Genomic DNA, 23470 nt, shown 5'->3' with positions numbered 1-23470 from the left:
GAAAAGAGAACAAAGAAGGCATTTTATGGATTTCAAAAATTTGTTTATACTTAGTCCTGACTTTTGAATAGAAGACTTAGATGTAATTCATCATGGTGTTATTTCATTTGTTTTTAATTAAAGAAGGCTCACTCAGTATCTATTGTATAAACATAGCCCTGATGGAGTAACTGTACAATTACTGTTTTACTCAGGTCCCCAGAGTACTATACAATGACAAATATCTGAAATTCACCCTTCATCTAAGAAATGTAATCCATGTCCAGTCATCCACAATTTTAAGTCAGTTCTCAGAAAAGCTATTTAAAAACAAATCTGAAGTATACATAATAATGGTGATGAAAATAAACATTAAGCAAAGGAAGAAATGATAAACATAACCTTTAGACCACACAACTTCCTAGGATGTCAGCTATTTCAGGAACTGAAATGATGCATTTATCATATGTTCATCTGTTCAATATATAATTATTTTAACTATTATGTGTGCTGTTTATAACCCATTATCTTGCAATAACAGCTTGCATGGATCACTGCATAATTTAAAAATATAATAGCTTTTCTTGCCAATATTTGATTTCCAACTCTAAATCTGCTGACTTTAACTATGTCTATGCCATGTACTCTGGGTAAACTGGTTTTTATTTCCTAAGGATTTATCTTAGAATATGCACCTGGGTTTTCTTTTACAAAAAGCTAGTTTTGTTTGGCTCTGGCTCGTGTGGTGGCTTGTTTTCTGAAATGGAATAAATTGGCTTCTGTACATGCAAATCAACTAAATGGGCAGGATCACAAACCTGAGACATTCATGTAGGTGAAGTGGGTGGGAATGGGGCTCTTGTCTAATTAGCTGGATAATGTGGTCAATAAAACCCCAAAATCAGATTAGTCAGTCTCAAATTACTCAAATTACTTTGATCATATTAATCATGTAATTGTCTTTGTTGCCCAGATGCTTATCATTATAGGTAAACAATATGTTATTTATGGATGGTTCATCTATGAAGATAAATAATGGATTCCACGTGGGTTGAATTCATGTCTTGCTCTAGTTAGTCTGGTTGAGTGAGATATTTATATTTAAAGAAATATTTATTTAGTCACAAGATTTATTGAGCCCCTACTCTACACAGGAAGAGAGCTAGGTACTGGGTTAACAAAATGAATTTAACAGCTCTTGTTTCCAAGAAATGCAATGCATACTGAAGAGGTAGACACATAGAAATGTATTTATAGTACAATGATAAAAATGCAATGGTGAAGATATACACAGCATAGTTTTGGATAAACGAGGAAAGGAGAAATGTATGTGTGTGTGTGTTTGTGTGTGTGTGTGCGCACACGCTCTATTTGCAAAAGCTTTCTGGAAAATGTGATCCCTGAGCGGAGCTGCTGGGTTTAGTCCAACACAGAAGAAGAGAGAATGGCAGAAAGGACATTCTTAGCAGAGGACAAAGATGGACAGCAGTACAAGTAGACACTGAGGAAAAGGCACAACGTCTCATCCTGTGATTTTGGAGAAAGAGAATGGGCATGAAAAAAGTTTGCTAAATGGGTTGTTGGAAATTGAAGGTGTTCACACCTACTAAGTTCAATTTTCTTTTTTTTTCTGGAGATGGAGTCTTGCTGTGTCACCCAGGCTGCAGTGCAGTGGCGGATCTTGGCTCACTGCAAACTCCGCCTCCCAGGTTCAAATGATCCTCCTGCCTCAGCCTCCTGAGTAGCTGGGACTAGGCGCCCGCCACCACGCCCAGCTAATTTTTTGTATTTTTAGTAGAGGCGGAGTTTCACCATGTTAACCAGGATGATCTCAATCTCCTGACCTCGTGATCTGCCTGCTTTGGCCTCCCAAAGTGCTGTGATTACAGGCATGAGCCACCGTGCCCGGCCAATTTTCTCACATAAGTTGGCAGTAAGTTGAGAATGAAGGTAGTAAAGGTTGAATTGTGGCCCAGTGAAATGATAAATTGCCGAGGGGAATGGAAGAGATGAGTAGACACAAGTGAAAGGATTGAGAGGTGGCCCTAGGAGCCCAATTACTGTTGGACACCATGGATTTGCCATGAGGTGGAACTGCAAGGATGGATGATTTTTTGAGATACATCCTTGCTGCCTGGGCATCAGGAAAGAGAAGACACACTATAGTATTGACACAATATTAGTCTTTTCTTATGTGGGTGTAGCAGAAAATGAGGTGAAAAGGAATTAAGGGTATTCCTGAAAGAGTAATAGTCTAGATGGTTTTGAAAAGAAAGAGAAGCCAATAGGAGGTAGATAGATAAAGAAAATGGAGGGAACGTAAAGCCGGGGATCTCCGTGAAGCAGCAGAAACATACGGTGTGGAGAAATTCGACACTGTATAGTTGTGGTAGGCAGAATTCTGAGATGAACCTGTGTGACCTATACACTTTGTAATTCCCTCCCCTTGAGTGCGAGTGGGACCTTAGGATGTAGTGGGTATCATTCTATTGATTATGGCAAAGGGAAAGGAATGTTTTGCAGATGCAATTAGGTATCTGTAATCAATTGACTTTGACTTAATAAAAAGTAAGATTATCCTGCGGGGGAGGGCTGACCTAATCAAATGAGTTCTTTAATAAAAAGGGATTTAGAAAACAGAGATTTACTCTCTTCTGGTCTTAAGGAAACAAGCTGCCAATAATGTCTGCAAAAAGTGAATTCTTCCAACAACTACGTGAGCTTGGAAGAGGACCTTGAACCTAGAATAAGACTGCAGCACCCACAGCCAATGCCCTTCTCAGTTTTGTGAGACCCTGAGCAGAGAACACAACAAGGGCTTGTCCATACTTCTCATCTACAGAAACTGGGATAATAAATGGTTATTGTTTTAACCTCCCTAGTTTGTTTGCGTGCGTGTGTGTGTGTGTGTGTGTGTGTGTGTATTTTATTTTTTGAGACAGGCTCTCTCGTTCTCTCTCTGTCACCTAGGCTGGAGTGCAGTGGTGAGATCATGGCTCTTTGCAACCTCTGTCTCCCGGGTTCAAGTGATCCTCCCACCCTTTTGAGCTAGCACCACAGGCATGCACTACTATGCCTGGCTAATTTTTTTTTTTTGGGGGGGATTTTTTTGTAGAGGGGGGTTTCACCATGTTGCTCAGGCTGGTCTAGAACTCCTGAACTCAAGCGATCCGACCACCTCAGTCTCCCAAAGTGCTGGGATTACAGGGCTGAGCTACTGCACCTAGCGAGTTCGTGGTAAGTTTTTATGCAGCAATAGGAAACTTATGCTGGTAGAGCTGAAAATGTATATGAGCAGCAGTCCTGCTTCTAGATGTGTGTCTCAAGCTGGTTTGTTGTTACAGATTGAATAACCGTGTACCCCCACATTTATATGTTGAAGTCATAACCCCCAATGTGATGGTACTAGCAGGTGAGATCTTTAGATGAAAATTAGGTTTAGATGAGGTCATGAGGTAGAGTCCCCATCTTGGGATGAGTGTCCTTGTTAGAAGGGGAAGACAGCAGTGCTGCTTCTCTTTATCATGTGAGGATACAATGAGAAGATAACCATCTACAAGCCAAGAAGAGGGCCCTCACCAGAACTTGACCATGATGGCACTTTGATCATGGACTTTTTAGCCTCCAGAACTATAAGAAATAACAGCCTGTTGCTTAAGCCACCCAGTCTATAGGATTTTGTTGCAGCAGCCCAAGCTAAGACAGCAGTTCATTATGGTAGCCACAGGAGGCTGTCGAACACTTGAAATGTGGCTAGTTAGAATTGAGATGTACCGTAAGTGTAAAAGACACACTGGATTAAAAAGACTCATGAAAAAATGTACAATTGCTCATTAATAATTCATATATTGATGACATTATGAAATGCTAATATTTTGGATATACTGGGTTAAATAAAATGTTATTAAAATTCCTTTCCGCCTGTCCTTTACTTTTAATGTGGCTACTAAAAACTCTAATATATATGCCACTCACATTACGTTTTTATTGGACAATGCAGCAGTGCTTCTCTAGAGCAAATCTTGGATTTGTGCATGAGAGCCTATTACTTAAATGTTCAACACAGCATTGTGTGACTGTGTGGATAAAAGAAAGAGGCAGCCAAAATATCCATGCAGAGGGGATTGGACAAGTACGCTGATGTGTATTCAGTGTGCAAGTTATTCCCTCTACTTGGATCTTTCATCCTCTTAATATTTGCATGCTTTGCTCCCTATTTTCTTTCAGAGATTTATTCAAGTCCCATGTTATCTGTGAGAAGTTTTATAATATAGCAATGCCCATTTCTCTCTTAAGGGCATTATATGGTATGCCCTTCCCTCTTCTGAGCTTTTTTTTTCAATGATCCTTGTCTGATTTCCCTGACTAGAGTATAAGTTTCTTGAGAGTGAGGACTTTTCTTTGCTCATGATTGCATTCTTGGTGTCTAAAAGAGTATCTGCCACATACTAGGTATTTTGGAATGGATTAATTATAGAATACTAGATTTTGGTGAAAAATGAATGAACTGGATAAATAATAAATATGTACCAACTTAGATATAATTCAAAACTTGAGATAATTGGAAAAGCAAATTGTCAAAGAAATAGATACAGACACAAATACACACACGCACACATAGTCTCACAAAACACATATATCTTCACCTCCTTCCATAAACATGTATATGTGTAAAATGATATTCCTCTAAGTAAATTAAACATGTGTGCAACTGTGCACACATACATGCACACATATATCACAGACTGGTACAGAAAGCAAATTCTTTAATCAATGTGGGGTAGAACCAGGACATTAGTAGTTGAATGGGAAAACAAGGATAATTGACATGAGTCCCTGATGCTATCTTATAAATATCAATGTTATTTAGAATCATGTAAACTAAGAAGAGTTTGACAGAATCCTTCATTCGAGGCCAACACTCCTTTGCAACATTTCTTGTTGGAGATTGTTCACCTAGCCACTGATTGAATATTTCAGGAATAGGCGTCTTAGTGCTTTAGTTATTGCTATGGTTCAAAGGCTTTTGTCTCCTTGAAAATTCATGTAGAAACTTAATCTCCAATGCCACAGTATTAAGATGTGGGGCCTTTAGGAAAGGATTAAGTCATGAAGCTGTAGCCCTAATGAATGGGGGTTAGGAACCTTACAAAGGGCTGGAGGGAATTAGCTAGGCCCTTTTTGCCATTTTGCTTTTCCACCACGTGGAAACACAGCGAGAAAGCCCTTGCCAGAGACTGGATGCTGGTACCTTTATCTGGGACTTCTCAGTCTCCAGAACTGTAAGAAATAAATTTCTGGCCGGGCACAGTGGCTTACGCCTGTAATCCCAACACTTTGGGAGGTTGAGGCGGGCAGATCATGAAGTCAAGAGATCGAGATCATCCTGGCCAGCATGGTGAAACCCTGTCTCTATGAAAAATGCAAAAAGTAGCCAGGCGTGGTGGCACACGACTGTAGTCCCAGCTACTCAGAGGCTGAGGCAGGAGAATTGCTTGAACCTGGGAGGCAGAGGTTGCAGTGAACCGAGATCGCACCACTGCACTCTCAGCTGGCAATAGAGCGAGACTCCGTCTCAAAAATAAATAAATACAATTAATTAATTAATTAATTTCTGTTCTTTATAAATTATCCAGTCTCAGGTGCTGTACTATTATAATACACACAAAGATGTTTATACATAAGACAAATACATATGATTGGTTAAAAATGTAAAAATGTAAATTGTGAACCTTTAGAAACTAATCTATTTTATCCATCCAGAGTTGTACAGGGAATTGAGGGAAGGACCTGAAAACCCACTCTTCCATAGGTCCACATATCCTAAATGTGAGGGGCTACTGGGATAGATGGCTTTCTTTTACACAGTGAAGACTAGCTAGGGATGCTGAAGAATGAAGAGTCAGAATGCAGGCAACTTTCAAGAGGTGCAGAATGAGACATATAAATGGAAGTTTTTCTAAAGAGTAGAAATTTGACTGAGGTTGCTGCCAGATCCAAAGTCATCTAACTAAACTAAGAAACAGCTTGTCCTGGCAATGAAGATCAAATGGCATGCAATAATGGGAAGTGTTACTCAGTGAAGATGCAGTGGGATAAAAATATGTCAGAGCTTACGTTTCTCCGGGGACTTTTTTTTATTTTCAATACTGTAAATTTTTACCCAGATCCCATACAACCAACCAACCAACCAAACAAACAAAGACCCCACTCCATAGTGACCTACTAAGTAAAAATAAAAACAAATATGAAGCACATATAGGTGCCTAAATGAATAATTTTATCTTTTACTCTTTGATTTTTAAAAGCTGAATTCAAATATTAAGTTTATATAGTCAAATGTATAATCTCCATTTCATCAAAATAGAACCAGTAAATTACATTTTTTGTAGCAAAGCAGTGGCAGAAAACTGCCCGTATTTCATATATCTCTCAGTGACATCCCATAAGCATTGACATTTAGAAATAATTTTTCAGTCTTATGCAGTAAATTTATTTTGGAGCAGATCAATTAGGAACTATTTATATAGTTTAAAATTGAGTATTAGTTTAGCAAAATTTATTAAGAATTTGCTAGAATGTAACTTTCTGGCTTCAGTTCAATAAGCATCTTTTAAATGCCTGCCATGTACAGGCACAGTGCTCTGAGGACACAAAGATAAATTGGCTTTCTGTCCCACGGAAAGATCTTACAGTGCCTGAGTGAAGCATGCTAAGTGCTAACATAAAGATATGCCAGAGCTACAGAGTTGAAAGGAGGATGCACCCTCCAGCAGAGGTTCAGGAAAGGCTTGCTAGAGACAAGAAATTCTGAATAAGAGTTGGTCTAAGTGAAAAATGGGAGGTAGGGCTTTGCAGGCAGGCTGAAAGTTATATGACAAAAAGGGTGTTATTAGGCAGGTTTAGTCAGGAAAACAAAAAGCCACTGTCTCCACTCTATATGGACCTGGATGTGGACACAGGAAGCTATGAGCAGGTTTGTGTTTGTAAAGGGTAGAATACCTGCTGTGCATTTATGTATGTCGCTTTGTTTATATGTGGACAATAGTTACAAAAGGGCTGAGATTAAAGATACAGAGCCTAGTTAGAGGCTATTTCAATAGTCCAGGTGAAAAATGATGAGGGCAGTGGGCAAAGAGGTTGAGAAAAAATATCTCAGTCAGTTGACAGGACTTAGTTAATCAGATGAGTGTACTAAGGGAATGAGGTCTTAGGTAACCTGTAGAGCTATGATTTGAGTGGCAGGCTCCATATTACTGTAATGTTTCCACTCAGGTACTAGTAAAATGGATATCAGGATGCCAGAGTGGGAGACAGACACCCCTCAGTGTTCCCAATACATAAGTATAAAGGAAGTGTTCTCCAGAGATGGTTCTAGATCTTCTGGGTCCAACTACGAAATCAAGCATATATAAAAGAGGTCACGAGAGTGGTACAGGTGATTGCTAAAGAGATTTCTCTGGGGACAGCTATTGTCTCTCTGTGTGTCCACACTGCCCAGTCTTGTCTTTGGGATGCCACTTTCTAACACCACTCCTGGTTAATAGAGCTTCCGGGGGTCACCCAAGAGAAGTCTGAAATAGGTTCATTGCAGCTGAAGATGCAGAAGACCAATGGCTGATCTAAACGTGAGAAAGGCAAAGTGGACTACAGACTGTGATGTGACTCCCAAGTGACAAAAGAGTGCTGACCAGAGTTGACCAATTGCTTTTCTGGCTGACAGGGAGAAGTTGCTTGCACTGGGATTAGAGATAACCCCAGAATTTCCAAGAAAGGAATAAAGGAGTGTTTCCTGTGTGCCAGATTTAAATCCAGCAGACTTTGTGGGAATGTCCTGGGTTTAGATAGTCAATGGGACTGTCCGAAGGGGTCAGGAGGCTTCAGCAGAGAGAGCATGAGGTGTACCCCTGGGTGTCAAGAGGCTGAGGAAACAGTGCAAGCTTCCACTGAAATAGGAATCCATCACCCAGTGAGTCAAAGAAACTTCAGAAGAGACAGTCAAATAGGAACTCAAGAGTCAAAAGGAAATGCTTCAAGAAAAAGAATTAGCTTCAGAAATCTCCCAGGCCTACCAGGGACACCATCTTATACTGTCTGCTAAGCCCAGAAAGCACAGAGCAGCCCAGCCCAGTGAGATCTGTCCTATTTATTTTTGAGCCTAGTAGAAGGCACAACAGCCAAGGGAGTTGGGAGGAAGTAAGCAGGGAAAGGAGAAAGAGGAGAAAGTATTCATGCCCCCTCCGTCATGCCACCAGTCTTCCAGAAGGATCAAGCTCAGAGAGGGGAGGTATTTGATGTTAAATCAACTTGGATTTTTGATTAATATCTTAGACTAGATATTCTAATCATGAAGTTGAGGCTGTGCTTCACCATAAGGAAGCTCTAGGACTGTCATTACCTTAAGTCAACAAAAAAAGTCATGAGATTTGCCCAGATTATTCTACTGAATAATTTTAAGTAGGAGAGAAGATTAAAAATAGAATTGACTTTGCTGTTTCACTAGTTGTGTTTGTTTGATATACCAGTTGCATTGTCATTAACTGACAGTGGAACTGTTTTAACAATAATAGATTTAACAGTCAAAAAATAATATATCCTGATGGAGAATTTGTTGATGGAGGTGGCAGCAGAACCACCAAGTGGAAATTTCCAGCAGGGAGGTGACTGGATGAATTTAAATTTAAGAGAAAAGTTAGGGTTGTACTCAAAGAAACACTTGCATATTTCTCTTGAACAAATCCCTTTCCCTTTCAGCTCTTTATGAATGGTGATCACTTCTAAACCAAGATGTCTGCAATTCCTTCCTCATTAATCTTTTTTGGTTTACCTGTTTCAATCATACCTATATATAGCTACCAAGATAAACTATCTGAAACTTCATTTTGTCTCTGCCTCAAAAACAGTGGCTTTCTATCAATTATCAATCAAATTTGAACTTTAGCAGACAACTTCCAATTGTCTTTCCACATTTACTTAAGCATATTTTTCACTGCTTCCACATAGGATCCCTCCATCTGGGCCCAACAGGATTCCTTATGCTTCATTTACACATTTGCCATTCACTATACAGCAATGCCTTTTCAACCAAATTCTACTCTAAAACTCAATTCAGGCACTTAAATATGGGTTTTAGGGAAGCCAGGGTGTCTTTAAGGCCCCTGAGATTATAGACAAATGTGTTTGCATTTTAGGGGACAATGGATCTACATTTAAGTCAGTTTTACTAGAAGCATGTGACCCAGAAAATAATTAAGAACAGCTGACGTAACCTAAGATCTCTGATTCCCGGTTCCGTACTCTGTTCACTGCTCTTCCCAGCACCCCTGATTAGAAACCTTCTTTCCAGATGCTTCCGTGTTTGCTGCTACCACAGCTGCTCCACTGATTGCCCTATATCCAGCTGGAACCTAATCTGGACACAGCGTAATTCTTGGCTTCCTCAGCTCCTACATTCAGCTACCATTTCCCAGACTGACCTGAGAAGCAACTTGCTACGGTATCCTGGTAGCATCTGCTGTAGTTCAAATGCTTGTTTACCCCCAAAATTCATGTGCTGAACTTCTAACCCTCAAGACAATGGTAATAGGAGGTGGGGCCTTTGAGAGGTGAATGGATGGCATTAGTGCCTTTATAAAAGAGGCCCTTGAGAGATTCCTTGCCCCTTTCACCATGTGAGAACAAGTGAAAGACAGCTGTCTATGAACTAGGAAGCCAGTCTTCACCAGACAACGGATTCTGCTAGCACCTTGATAGTGAACTTCCCAGTCTGCAGAACTATGACTAGTAAGTTTCTGCTGTTATTTGACACCTGGTTTATGGTATTTTGTCACAGCAGCCCAAATGAACTAAGACACTCAGCCTGGTTAATTTTTGCCTAATGTCTTTTTCACCTTTCTTGAACAATCATATAGGTGGTCTATGATTGAAAGTCCTCATTCCCTGGCTTCATTGAAGTTGGCCTACTGCATGCTGCATGCCTGTCTCCATGGAACTTCCAGTTTTCCACCAATAGATACTGTCTTCCATTTTGCAAACAACTGCTGCTTTATCCTAGATTCCAATAATAATAATGATGACACGAATAACAGTAATAGCAAACACGCAGTGCTTATATGTTTGGCAATATACTTAATATTTCCTAGGTGTTGCCTCATTTCTCCTGACCACTACCTTGTATGGTAGACACTTTTTTTAAATAAAGGAAAGAGGTTTAGTTGACTCACAGTTCTGCATGGCTGGGGAGGCCTCAGGAAACTTAGAATCATGGTGGAAGGGGAAGTAGGTATGTCTTACAGGGCAGCAGGAGAGAGAGGAGAAAGCAAAAGGGGAAGAGCCCCTTATAAAACCATCAGATCTCTTGAGAACTCAGCTACTTTCACAAGAACAGCATGGGGGAAACTGCCCCCATGATCCAGTCACTGCCCTCTTTCAACACTTGGGGATTTACGGGTCCACCACTCCACACGTGAGGATTACAATTCATGATGAGATTTGAGTGGGGACACAAAGCCAGACCATATCAGTTGTACAAAGAGGTGGAAAAATAACAATTACCTCTAAAGTGCAATACAGAAACAAAAGGCTACTTGTGATACTAGAATATTAAAAACACATAAGTATGTCAAAGGTTTATGTAACTCATTTATGAGAAAACAAGCAGGTAAAACTAGTTTAAAGGAGGATACAGTGAACTTAATTATACATGTACATTTTTTTCTGTAAATTCATTTCAAGAAAAGGTGTTAATCTAACTGCAATCTTATTCCAATATACTTCCTTTTCTTGAAAATGGAAAAATGTTTTTGATTTTTTAACAGAACCTTTCATTTGATGGTAGCTATCCTTCATTAGGCAACCACTACATGACAAATATTTTGCTAGGCTGTACATGCAAAATATGTAATCCCTACAAACATATGATGTAGGCATTTTATTCCCCGTGTTATAGGAGGAAGGAGTGAGAAACAAGCTAAATGACTTGACTAAGTTCACACTGATGGCAAAGTGTGATGAAATCTCAGAATCTGTGTTCCCAGCACCAGAGTTAAATAGGTTGGTCTTTCCTTAAAACTGTGCCTCACTCTCCTATCAAAACCTACGGCCCTGGTGGACAGATCTAGTCCAGCCCCTGACTCTGTCTTATTGAATTGTTTCTGGATATGATTTTTATGAACAGAGTGTATCCTAAAGCACTGCACATGCTTATAGATTGTAAGTGTGTGTTCTTCGGTTCCTTTGCTCATTCATTCATTCATTCATTCATTCATCAACCATTCACTTGTTTGGCATGTATTTATTGGGTGCTCATTCTATGCCCAGCATTGTGCAAGAGCTAGGGAATTGAGACTGAAAACACATAGCTTGGAGATAGACATGGAAACAAACACGATAGCATACCCACAGTTGTAATGAAGGTACAGAGCCTACATCTGTGAGTCAGGGCCCTGCAGATATGAGCTAGTGCTTGAGTCGAGACATAAAGCATGACCTAGAAGAGCATGGCATTGCAATCAGAGGCAAAATAATTTGGTAGGAGCATATGGCATATTCAAGGGAGCCACAGTAGGTTCAGCAGATGCTGCAGATGGGGCAGGAGATGAGAGAGCTGGCAGAGGGATCAGGAACGAGATCATCAGACACCCTGTATATCCTGCTGAAGAGTGTATGTTTTATCCTGAGGTATAAGAAAAAGCTTTAATGAAACATGTCAATCCTCTGCCATGTAGAATTTACATTACTAGGTGGCAGAAACCACGTCTTCTACTTTTTGAGGATATTATCCCTTAAGATGCCAAGTAATATTGCTTATGTAGTGGAGTTTCAGTAATGCTTGTTGAGTGGGAATGTATAATCTCCTAGTATGCATTTGTTTAGCAAATGCTCAGAGAGCTAACACAATAACATACTCTATCATGTTTCAAATGTTCTTTAACTCTTCCCCTTTATCTAGTCAGACTCAAACACTGAAAGGTAGTGAGCTGGAAAGATGTGTCTGAAAGCTTACTGATTCCCAACAGTGTGTGGAGTTATCAGAAATTACCGCACATGCAACAACCTCTGCTCAGGAAGTTTACCTCCTGTGATGAATTTGATCTTCACCCCATAAATTCAATCTGCTGACTTGCTTCTTTTCATTTTTTTTCTTTTTCTGGCTCTAGTTTTGGAACTTCTTTACAAAGTGAGAATTACTTAAAAAAAAAAAAAAAAAAAAAAAGAAGCAGGGGAAATTTGGGGACCAAGTTCCTTATTTCATGTTTCCTAATGAAACCTGATACTTGCAAAATTTTGTTTAGTTATGCACTCATCTGAAGAAACACGTGCATTTTCTTTTTTGCATGTTTTAGTTTAGGTTGTCTCAGAATTCCCTCAGTGCCAGTCCTCCAGCAGGCTGAGGCATTGCTTCTAGTTACTCCCATTCCATCTTCTCTGCAGGTACCTACACCCTGCCAAAGGTAGCGTATGACATCCTGACTCAGGAGACAAAAGAGGATGAGTACAATGTTGACAATGGTTTCTGATTCATATCCCCCTCCCTTCCTGTTACCCCTAACTGTGGAGATTAAAAATGAGGGATTTGCTTCTTTGGAGTGAATGAATATAAAATACCTTCTTATTTTCAGTGTGGTCCCTCATCTTGGAGCTCATTATTTCTTTAAACATGCCTAAATGTGGCTTGGTAATTTCACCTTCTTATGCAACTTAAGTACAAGTGATAAGGTGCCTTGGGGGCTCTTGAGTGTTTGATCCCAAGCTTTCATGTCACTTCTGCCTCTCCTTGAACTTCTAGGAGATAAAAGAAAACCAGCTGTTTTCTTGTTAAAGATCAAGGTAATCAGGATGGCGATTCAGGACACAACCATGATCGCTGCAGGGAAAAGGAGGTCGTGTGATGTTTTTCTATGAGGCATAGTGTGGCAGAGTTATGTAGCTGTCAGAAAAGGTATTTTGTTTCATGCCTATTTGTGATTTCTTTGTTGTTGTTGCCAGTTTGAAATTCCTGGCATCATCTTCAGTAAACTGAATGAGGCTGTTCTTAGTGGTGCTTTCCAATGGCAAGAGAATAGTTAGTATTTCAGATGCTTACTAGGTTTCTGAACTATTCTTCACAAACATTTGCCTTACTCTTTTTCCTTACAGTCATGCTGTGAGGTAGATGATACTGTTCCCATTTTACAGATAAGAAAACTGAGAGACAAGAAGTGTAAGTAACTTGCTGATATGGTTTGGCTGTGTCTCCACCCAAATCTCATCTCAAATTGTAGCTCCCATAGTTCCCATGCGTTTTGGGAGGGACCCAGTGGGAGGTAATTGGATCATGGGGGCGAGTCTTCCCATGCTGTTCTCATGACAGTTAATAAGTCTCGTGAAATCTGATGGCTTTATACATGGGATTTTCCCTGCACAAGTTTTCTCTTGCCTGCCACCACACAGACATGCTTTCACTTTCCGCCATGATTGTGAGGCCTCCTCAGCCATGAGGAACTGTGAGTCCATTAAACCTCTTTTTCTTTATAAATTACCCAGTCTCAGGTATGTCTTTATCAGCAGCATGAAAACAGACCAATAGACTTGCCCGGTTTATATTGCTCATCAGTGTTAGTGGAACTAAGATTTAAACCCAAGCAGTCACTGCCAAGACTAGGGTAAGGTAAGAGAAGTGCTCAGGGTACAAAGTTTAAGGGATAATTCCCTCTTAATCTTGTGCAAGTATAGAATTCTCACCCAAGAATGAATGTTTCCTTAAATTGCACCCTCATCCTGGGCTTGCAAGCAACCTAGATTTGAAGCCTAGGTACTTAATCCTTATGCGTCCCGCCTGCTTGGTCCTCACCCTCATGGATCAGTCAGCCTTTCGTTGTGTTGAACAGCCTGAGAGGGTGTGCAGGCGTGGAAGAGACCAGCAGAGACAGGAGTCCAAAGCAGGTGTCTTTCCTTGCTTTTAGCTGGGCATTTTCACGTGCCCTCCCTCTTCCTTCCACTATGTTTCCATCCTTCTCCAGTACAGAAAGGAAAAAAAAATACTCTTCACTTGAGAAGTACATGTCTGTATCCCATAGAGAAATATTAGAATAGCATATTGGAGCATTGTGCATACTCAGGCCTAGTTACTCCAAAGAGCCTTATTTCTTTTTTCTTTTCTTTTCTTTTCTTTTTTTTTTTTCTTTTTTGAGATGAGTCTTGCTCTGTCCCCCCAGGCTGGAGTGCAGTGGTGAGATCTCAGCTCACTGCAACCTCCACCTCCCGAGTTCACGACATTCTTCTGCCTCAGCCTCCTGAGTAGCTGGGACCACAGGTGCCTGCCACCACACCTGGCTAATTTTGTGTGTGTGTGTGTGTGTGTGTGTGTTTTTAGTAGAGACGGGGTTTCACCGTGTCAGCCAGGATGGTCTCAATCTCCTGACCTCGTGATCTGCCCACCTCGACCTCCCAAAGTGCTGGGATTACAGGCATGAATCACCGCGCCCAGTCAAAGAGCCTTATTTCTTATCACCAAGTCCAGACACACCCTGAGGTGTGTGGTGGAGTGGCCAATCATGCAGGATACATATCAATAAGGAGTCCCGGGGCTTAGAAAAGGGCCTTGTGAAGAGGAGTAAAACTGCCTCAGAGAAAAGAAAAGGTGGAGGACAGTCCAGGATCCCAGGACATCAGTGAAGATATCTATCCCTGCAAATATCCTGTACTCTCGAAAATCTTTTAATGTGCTGGGTAGGTTTTGAATGGGAATAAACTTTTCCAGTTAGCTGACAAATGACAAAACAATCACTATGTAATTAAGATAAAGAGGTCCTTCCACTCAGTCCTGTACAACCTGAGCTTTAGGAGGCCACTGGGATTGTGGACTGATAATACTGGAACTCTCTCTGGTACCCTTCAGTAGTGGATCAACCCTCCCCTTGACTCAGTGGACCATGGAAGAAACACCCATATGCTCTTATGGACATATGTGGAGAGCCAGCAGGAGCTACGGCCATGGCTGGCATGAAGGAGAGGACGTGATGGTGTCTTGCAGCGTCACTGAACTTGGCAGCATCACAATGGGAAATTCCTGATAGTCCTTCTGGACAAACTTTTGACACTGAAATCTGGGCAGACTTGTTGATGATGGCTTCTTCTCTCTTATGGGCATCATGCCAACAGAACCATGTGGGGAGGACCATACCAAATGGGCAAGCCCAACAGTGCTCAGCTGAAGGGCACCTGGGCTGTGAGGGAGCATCACTTGCCTCTTTGATGAGGTTCATAAATCTGGGTCCAAGGCGCCATGGCTTATGTCGATGGCACTGTAGGGAGCTGACGGTCAGCTGGGATGCCCGGTGCGAGGCAATGGCCACCATGTACACAGCATCGTACATCAGAGCCGCTTCAGTCTGTGGAGGAAAACACACACCACATCTTCAATTCCACCTTAGCTTACCTTCCTTTACCTGCATAATCACTCTTTCTGCTTCCATAGCTCTTATCTATCTGATCTCAAAGGCCATTTGTTGTTCAGCTAGGTAGTTTTCACTCTCCAACAGCTATTTTTCTCAAAAAATAATACCTCACACTTCGGAGTAAATTGAAGTCATAACTCTGCTTTGTTTCAAGTTCTTTAAAAACAAAATAAAGCACCCCAGATCAGCCACAGAAGACTTGATTCAAGGAACAAATATTTTGCAAAGTGTCTTCTATGTTAAGCACGGTGTTAAGATCAACTACTTGAGCTAGAAGCTACTAAAGCTCAAAGTTGCAATATCAGATTTGTTTCTCAGTATTTGTCTATAACTATTTATCTGTCTACTTACTGGTTTATATTTGGTAGAAAGAAACTGCTGCAATCACTAACAGGTGATTTCCAGATAAGGATACTGGTGTTGGTCACTTTCATTTACCAGAGTTAAGAAGGTCATAGTCATGGAATGAAACTCAACAGCAAGTTTTGGGAGGCCCTCTGAAGAGCAGACACGTGCAACTGGCTCAGAACATGCCTCCTCTTGCCAGCACGTGCTTTCTTGAGACAGATTGAAACCAGTCAGTCATTCCTTTTAGGGGACTGGGCATCTCATTCTTCCCTTCCTCATGAAATTCCTGTCACGTGCAAAATTTTACATAATACTTACAGCATTTTATAAAATATACTTCCCTGTGGTTTTCTTTAGGGAAAAAAATCTTATAATACCCTTGCATTTCACTTGAGGGTTTCATTGCAACTTCAAATACATTAGCTCATTTGAAATTCTCAACAAGTCTTCAAAATAAGCAGAAGAGATAAAGGTATTTATTATGTGAGAAAACTCACTTCGAGGTAGGATATTTGTGGAGGGGCACACACACACACGTGCACACACACATGTGCACACACACACAACACACACACAATCATAGTGAGAAATCCCAGAGATGTCATTACTTCTGCTTATTATTTCTGGAGAGTAATAGGGATTATATACATAGCCAATCATTTTCAGAGTTAAACCTAGAATCTAGGTCATGGAATGAAAATTATCATATGGTTTTCCAAAATTGGTTGATACATTCAACATATACTATGCACTGATTGCTCATGTCTTGGTGGAGGTGGAAAGCGAGGACGGGGTTACTATATCTCACAATTTTATCAGTCTTTGAGGCCATGGAATACCTCTACTTTGAATCCTTATTATTCTCTACAATCTTTATCATTGTATTTTCCATCTATTCATGGTCAGAGGCCTTTATGTCCGTTTCTTAATAAGAATATTGGTTTTTTGAAGGCAGAAACTGCTCAAGTTTAAGTTCGCTTTGGTGGCTAACATGGTTCCTGACACAGAAAGTTGTTTAAAATTGTTCACTGAAGAAATTCATATTACTTAATCCCTTAAAATGAAATTTATTTTTGTGAGAACTGTATAATTGCAAGGCTTTAAGATGTAGTTTTAAGAAAAAACATTTCATTCATACTTATGTAGTTGACAGACAGACATTAGATTGGTGGTGGCAGTAATTTCTAAAGCTTAAAAATGTTTTGATCATTTCAGTCCAAGACTCACACAATCCACTTTGTAGATGAGAAAACTAAAGCTCATGGAAATTGACCAGTATAAGGCTACTCTGTAATCAATGTCATGGCCAGGGTTTGAGCCTGCACATGCGTGATTCTAGCACCCATGATCTTTACCACTTTGCTGTACTAATTCTGTTTAATTGGAGGAAAGTAAGCTACTGGCAGATTGAGACTTTTTGAAATGCAATCAATAACAATAGCTGACATTTATCGAGCACTTATGATATGTCGCATGCTGTTCTAAATCCCTTGCAAACATGAAATTTTCACTATAACCTTTATTCTTTTACAGATAAAGAAATAAAGATATTAAATGGGACCCCCAAACTCATGGGGGGACAGGCAATATTCAAACCCATGAAGTTGGTGCTAGAGTATATGCCCTTAACCATAAAGCTGTGCTGCTTCTAAACCAAGTTATTGGTCTGATGATTTAATAGTCACAATAATAGTTCAATAAAGGTTAATATTCACTGATAATTTACTATGTGCCAGGCACTATAAGCATTTTACATAAGTCATCTTTTTTAATTACTGAAATTAAACTTTTGAAATAGGTATGCAGATGGGGAAATTGAGGCTTGTAGAGGTAGAATAACTTACCTAAAATTTTGTAGCCATTAAGGGAAGGAATGAGAATTCTAATTTGGGATGCAAACTCAGATTTCAGCTCATGACCATAGCCACATGCTATGATGACTTGGACTTTTTTTTATCAATAGGATATACTTTTTTGAAAATTTGTATCTGTATTCATTAATTCACTGAATGACCAATTTGATAGAGAAGTATAAGGACTGGAATTCTAATAATCTGATTTTTCCATAAACTTAGTTTAGAAAAGATGGACATTCTTTCTCAAGGCGGGCTCCATATTGGGAAGGGCAATAAAATGATTCAAAATTATAGGTCTAATCTGTGCCTTTCAACCCAAAGAAGAAAACTATTTATTCTAACAAATATGCTGCCCCTTGAAATACAATGTTTTCTTAGATGGAGAAAATGTTTACATTAATTATATTATAGCACCAATATACTACCACTGATTTTCCTCCCCCTTTCAGTTTTGTGCTTGAGGCCTGCTTACTGAATGGCTGTCATCATTTTAGGTAATAGGTAATGTAATAGAAACTGGCTTATGTTTCAAATTTTCCTCTTCCAAATGTGTTTATGTTCACATTTTATATATATCTAAAGCCTGGATGAAATCACATTGCTCAATGACCCTAAGAAAATCTTTTTACCACAATCTGAACCATGAAATAAGCACATTGAAAGCATACTTCTTCCCAGTACACAATGTTTTGATTATTACAATTTGCAGTAAAGGATTAACTCACTGGGCTTAGAGTACTCAGACTTTGCACATTCCAAAGAGAGGACCAGCCCCTTGACTGGCTCTTGAGAGATAACCTTCAACTCCTTGGAATACCCCAATAAGAGCGTCATTGTATTCTTGGGGTCCTGGGTAATGTCAGATACTTTATTTTAAAAATGTGATTTATGATGAATGCCTATTTTTGTTGACCTAGGGCTCTGGGCCATGCTGTATCAATTTGATCTCCTGAAAGGCTGGATACTAAGTAACTAAGGCCAACTATATGGGAGCTCCATGCCTATGTGACCGATCATCCCAATAAAAAACCTGGACCCCAAGGCTTGGGTGAGTTTCCATGGCTGGCAATACTTTCTTTTTTTTTTTTTTTTTTTTTTTCTTTTTTTTTTATTTTTATTTTTATTTTTTTTTGAGACGGAGTCTCGCTCTGTCACCCAGGCTGGACTGCAGTGGCCGGATCTCAGCTCACTGCAAGCTCCGCCTCCCGGGTTCACGCCATTCTCCGGCCTCAGCCTCCCGAGTAGCTGGGACTACAGGCGCCCGCCACCTCGCCCGGCTAGTTTTTTGTATTTCTTAATAGAGACGGGGTTTCACCGTGTTAGCCAGGATGGTCTCGATCTCCTGACCTCGTGATCCGCCCGTCTCGGCCTCCCAAAGTGCTGGGATTACAGGCTTGAGCCACCGCGCCCGGCCATGAGCCGGGCGCGGTGGCAATACTTTCTACTTGTTGTCATAGATCATTGCTGAGGATTCAGTGCTGTCCATGCAACTCTGTTGGGAGAGGATACTTGGAAGTTGGTGCTTTTTCTGTGTGGACTCTCTGTCACTTTTTCCTTCCCTAATTTTACTCTGTCTTCTTTTACTATAAATCTGTCATTGTGAATACAACAGCTTTTCTGAGTTCTGTGAGTCCTGCTAGCAAATCATCAAATCTGAAGATGATCTTGAGGACTCCCAACATAAGCCAGTGAGATGCCACCTCATCTTAGAGATGAGGACTAACAACACTACGTGGCCTTAGAAAGTCCTCATACTTAGCTGTGTGCGTGGCACATAATTGTTGTTGGAAAAAGCAGGAGGAGATTGGGGTGCTGAAGAGAAACCTAATATTCAGAGATCAAATGGGCTGATCATACAGGGTCACACAGGTCCCAGATAAGGGTCCATCTTGGGCTATATGTGCAAGCTAAGGAATGTGTTTCTTGGAAACGCGCAGATTCTGCTATGATATTTCAGAATATCTCTTGATTTATTTATTTATTTATTTATTTATTTATTTATTTATTTATTTATTTTGAGATGGAGTCTTGATCTTATTGCCCAGGCTGGGGTGCAATGGCACAATCTCAGCTCACTACAACCTCTGCCTCCCTCGTTCAAGTGATTCTCCTGCCTCAGCCTCCCGAGTAGCTGGGATTACAGGCACCCGCCACCACACCCAGATAATTTTTGTATTTTTAGTAGAGACAAGGGTTTGCCATGTTGGCCAGGCTGGTCTTGAACTCCTGACCTCGTGATCCACCCGGCTTGGCCTCCCAAAGTGTTGGGATTACAGGCATGAGCCGCCATGCACAGCCTTGTGTTCGTTTATTGACTACAAATAGGCAAAACATCAGGTATCAAGTGAATTCAATTCTATGTACTAGAGGCTTCACATACGTGATCTAATTTAATCTGTAGAGTAACACTGTAAGGCGTTATTGTACAGATTTACAGATGAGCAGAGAACTGAGAGAGGTTAAATAACTTGCTCTGGTCACTTAGTTAGGAGACATAGCCAGGACTTAATCCTAGGCTTTCATTATCTGAGAAGATTTTGCTTTTTGTACTGAATCCAGCTGCCTATTTTCTTTCATTGCTTAAGTGGATGTACAAGGTGGGAACTCTAGGACATCTTCCCTATGGGTCATGATTAAGGGAAATGTTTACAGGCAAGAGAGCAGGATAAGGCTACTGACTTAACTTTATGTTGTGAGTGGATGTGAAGAACTGGAAAGGCAGATGTCAGATCAATGTTTGGTTGTTCCCCTGACTCCTGTGCAGTGTTGACTCATACACAATTTTGGTCCACTGAGAAGAACCCATTTGAGAATGAACCATTTCTGTATTATCCCAGTCTATCCAAAAGCTGAAAGGTTGAATCACCCCAATTGCTGAGAAAAAATTTAAAGATTATAAAAGAGAACAAAGTAGATTTTATAAAATTCACTCCAAACTTCTGTTAATTTTGTCAATTAACACTTCAGTTGATAAAACACTCTTTTTTTCCTCAAGATATTTTTTAATAATGAGTTTTACTGTTTTTGAACTCAGTTGACTCAGTAACAATTTTCTTAACTTAATTTTAACCTAATTTTTAAACTAAATTTTTTTCTTTAATTAATTCTATTGTTCTTAAGTCTGGTGTCAAGATGTTTTGGATATGGGCATGACTGGCTTCTCTATTTTCAGATATGAATGTTTTGATATAATCATATTATTTGAGGATTTTTTAGTGTATGAAATTCTAAGAAATGCTTAATAGTTAAAAATATTAGAGAGAAAAATAGATAATTGAATGGGAAATCAAAATACATGCATTTTCCTTATGCTTTTTTCTAATTCCTATATTCATCCATATACGTATGCACCACACACAAAACTATGACTATAAACATCTACAGGGAAATTCACCTTGAATAATAGTGGAATGAAGCATATGATTTCAGAGAATACAATTCTATTGTAGTAATGGCATTATTTAAACATTAAGAGTGGCCAGTCTGTGACTAATTTTTAAAAAACTCTTATTATTTTAAAGTAATCTCTATTTTACTAATCATGCACATTCACATATATCTTATTTATAGGAACTCTCTGTACTTTTATGGGACTATTTTCAGGGCTGCCTAAATATTTTTCATTTAACATCTTCAGTTTTAGTAGAAGCTTAATTCTTATTTATTTAGTGCATTAATTTCTTTATTAAATACACATTTATTGAAGGTGTATTTTGCGCTGGGCCTTTTCTAGTGCTGGGGAGAAAGCAGAGCACAAAAGCACAACGTCTCTTTTTCATAAAAGATGCCTTTATGAAGTGTCTGTTCTTATAGGGGAAGGTACTAAACAAACAAATCAAAATATAACAAGTCAGGTCATAAGGGCTATGAAGAAAACAAAAACAGGTAAGAGGAAAGAGAGAAAAATCAGGGAAGGGGCTACTGTATGCTTCTAGGCATGGGGGCAACAAGTGCTTGACATGCAAGAATGAATGAAGGGCAGGGTCTGCTATTTGGACCCAATGAAATTGAAACCAAAGGACTTTTTATCTTTAAGGTAGAGAAGAAAGAGTTTAAATAGAGGCAACTTGACAGCAAAGATTTGTTAGCATTGGGCCTGGGCTTGCGGTCGTAAGTTTGCTCTCTTGGCTTAGCTATTGGTCAATGGATGTCCTTTCATGCCCTTCAATGCCCTTCACCTCCCATGACACAGTTTCCACATTCCCAAAGTAGCCACATCCAGGAGAAACAGAAAGAAAACAGTCAAGTGCAAAGCAGACTCTTTGGATAAAGAAAGTAAGTATTACCCTTCACGTAATTTCAAAGTTATTATCTGCATGACTGTTGGATACAGCTCCTACTGGTGCCTGCATCCTATCACTTTTTAAAAAATTAGTATCGACACTACCTGATATGTTGAATAGTTCCTCTACCCACTTTTACAGCACCTCAGTGAGCTCTGGTAAATCCCCACTTTCCTTTTTATAGTTTATTATAATAATAAGTGTAAGAACACAGCCTAGAATCCCCTCTCTTAGTTGGGATCACAGTAAAAATCTTCAGGCAGACCAGGGCCTCTTCCATCCATTGGGACTCAACCTTGTCACACTTCCTGCCCCTGGGATCACTGTTAGCCCAGGACACCGGCCGCAGCTCTGGGGTGGCAGCATCACCTCATGCTTGGCCTGATTCCACATGAATTGCATAGGTCTGTCTCCTTCATTCAACAGTCTTCCTCATCTCAGTCAATATGAACGAACTGTTTTGTCAGCTCAGTGTAACTGAACACACGGACTTTTTTTCTTTGTAAATGAAGCCATACTTGTGATGAATATTTAATGCTTGGCCTAAGTCCACAATCTGTGTTAACATAGATTCAAACTGTAACTTTTAGTGGTAGATCCCAAACACAGGTAAAAATGATTTGAGATCTCATCCTGTGATGGAAACTTCATTGGAAGAGTGGGCAGAGGATTTTGAACCATATTTGAACTCACTGAAATTATAAACCCAAGAGGAATAAGAGAAAAACCGATCTATTAGCATGCTTCTCCCTCTGTCTCTGGTGTTCCCTCTCCCTTTCAGAAGTCTAGTATTGCCCTGGATATTCTCTACTTGCTCCTATTCAAAGAAATATTTCAAATCATCCCAGGGGTCATTTGTACCAAGACGCTTTCCATCATTATCTCTCAGTTCACTTTGAATATTTTAGAAGTTATTTCAGGTTTGAAAAACAGTTAGGGAGCCTGAACATGGAATCATCCAGAGCCACTTCATTCATTCATTTATTTCTTCATTTTCATTTGTTCTTCATAAGAAAAAGGGGAAAAAAATTCCAAGTTCTCTGTGAGATGATGGGTAAATTGCATCTTAGAAGCGAGAGTGCATCTCCCGATGACAGGAATGGATAATAAAATCCTATGCCAATTTAAAATGCTATTACCTGCCTGCATTCCACAGTATCTTTCCCCTTAGATGGCTCCCACATAGGAAGCATTTTAAAAAAATTATTTCCTGCTATTTTCTTCAGCACCCAGGGAGCTTCATTAGAGAAATAAAGTGAAGGTAGGTGCATTTGACAAGAGACAAATGATGTTAGGGAGAAGCTCTCTGATGAGGCAGTTCGCAGTTTATCTGTTCAGCAGAGTATCTCTGACTTGTCAGGAGGCAGGTCTGGCATCTGCTTCAAGAGCAACATATGGCTGGTGTTAAACACTGTCAGTTCTGCAGAGGTGAGCCTATACACATCCAGGACAGGAAGAGCTGAATACACCAACTGTTTGTAGATCCGGTATTTTTCCACATTGGCTCTGCTTACTGAAATGTGGCAGAAGTGAGAAACACAAACTGGTTCTGCAAAACTCACAGGTA

At 39.9% G+C, this 23470-nt stretch overlaps 1 protein-coding gene and 1 long non-coding RNA gene across 8 annotated transcripts in view; one reads left to right on the top strand and one right to left on the bottom strand.

Moving 5' to 3' along the window:
• LOC112620459 overlaps nucleotides 1–2856 on the top strand; it is a 33458-nt gene extending 30602 nt beyond the window's left edge. Inside the window, exon 3 of the long non-coding RNA XR_003118531.1 lies at nucleotides 2645–2856. This is a non-coding gene — a long non-coding RNA (uncharacterized LOC112620459). The remainder of the gene's footprint in view (nucleotides 1–2644) is intronic.
• The window catches only part of GRIK1 (glutamate ionotropic receptor kainate type subunit 1), a 407238-nt gene that overhangs the window by 89619 nt on the left and 294149 nt on the right, over nucleotides 1–23470 (bottom strand). For all 7 annotated transcript variants that reach the window (XM_025379075.1, XM_025379077.1, XM_025379076.1 and 4 more), the window contains one exon: nucleotides 15207–15350. In XM_025379075.1, the coding sequence (XP_025234860.1) occupies nucleotides 15207–15350 (144 nt within the window). The remainder of the gene's footprint in view (nucleotides 1–15206; nucleotides 15351–23470) is intronic.

The sequence above is a fragment of the Theropithecus gelada genome, chromosome 3, assembly GCF_003255815.1.
Source record: "Theropithecus gelada isolate Dixy chromosome 3, Tgel_1.0, whole genome shotgun sequence".
Taxonomy (NCBI): Eukaryota; Metazoa; Chordata; class Mammalia; order Primates; family Cercopithecidae; genus Theropithecus; species Theropithecus gelada.
This window is presented reverse-complemented; position numbering and strand designations above follow the sequence as displayed.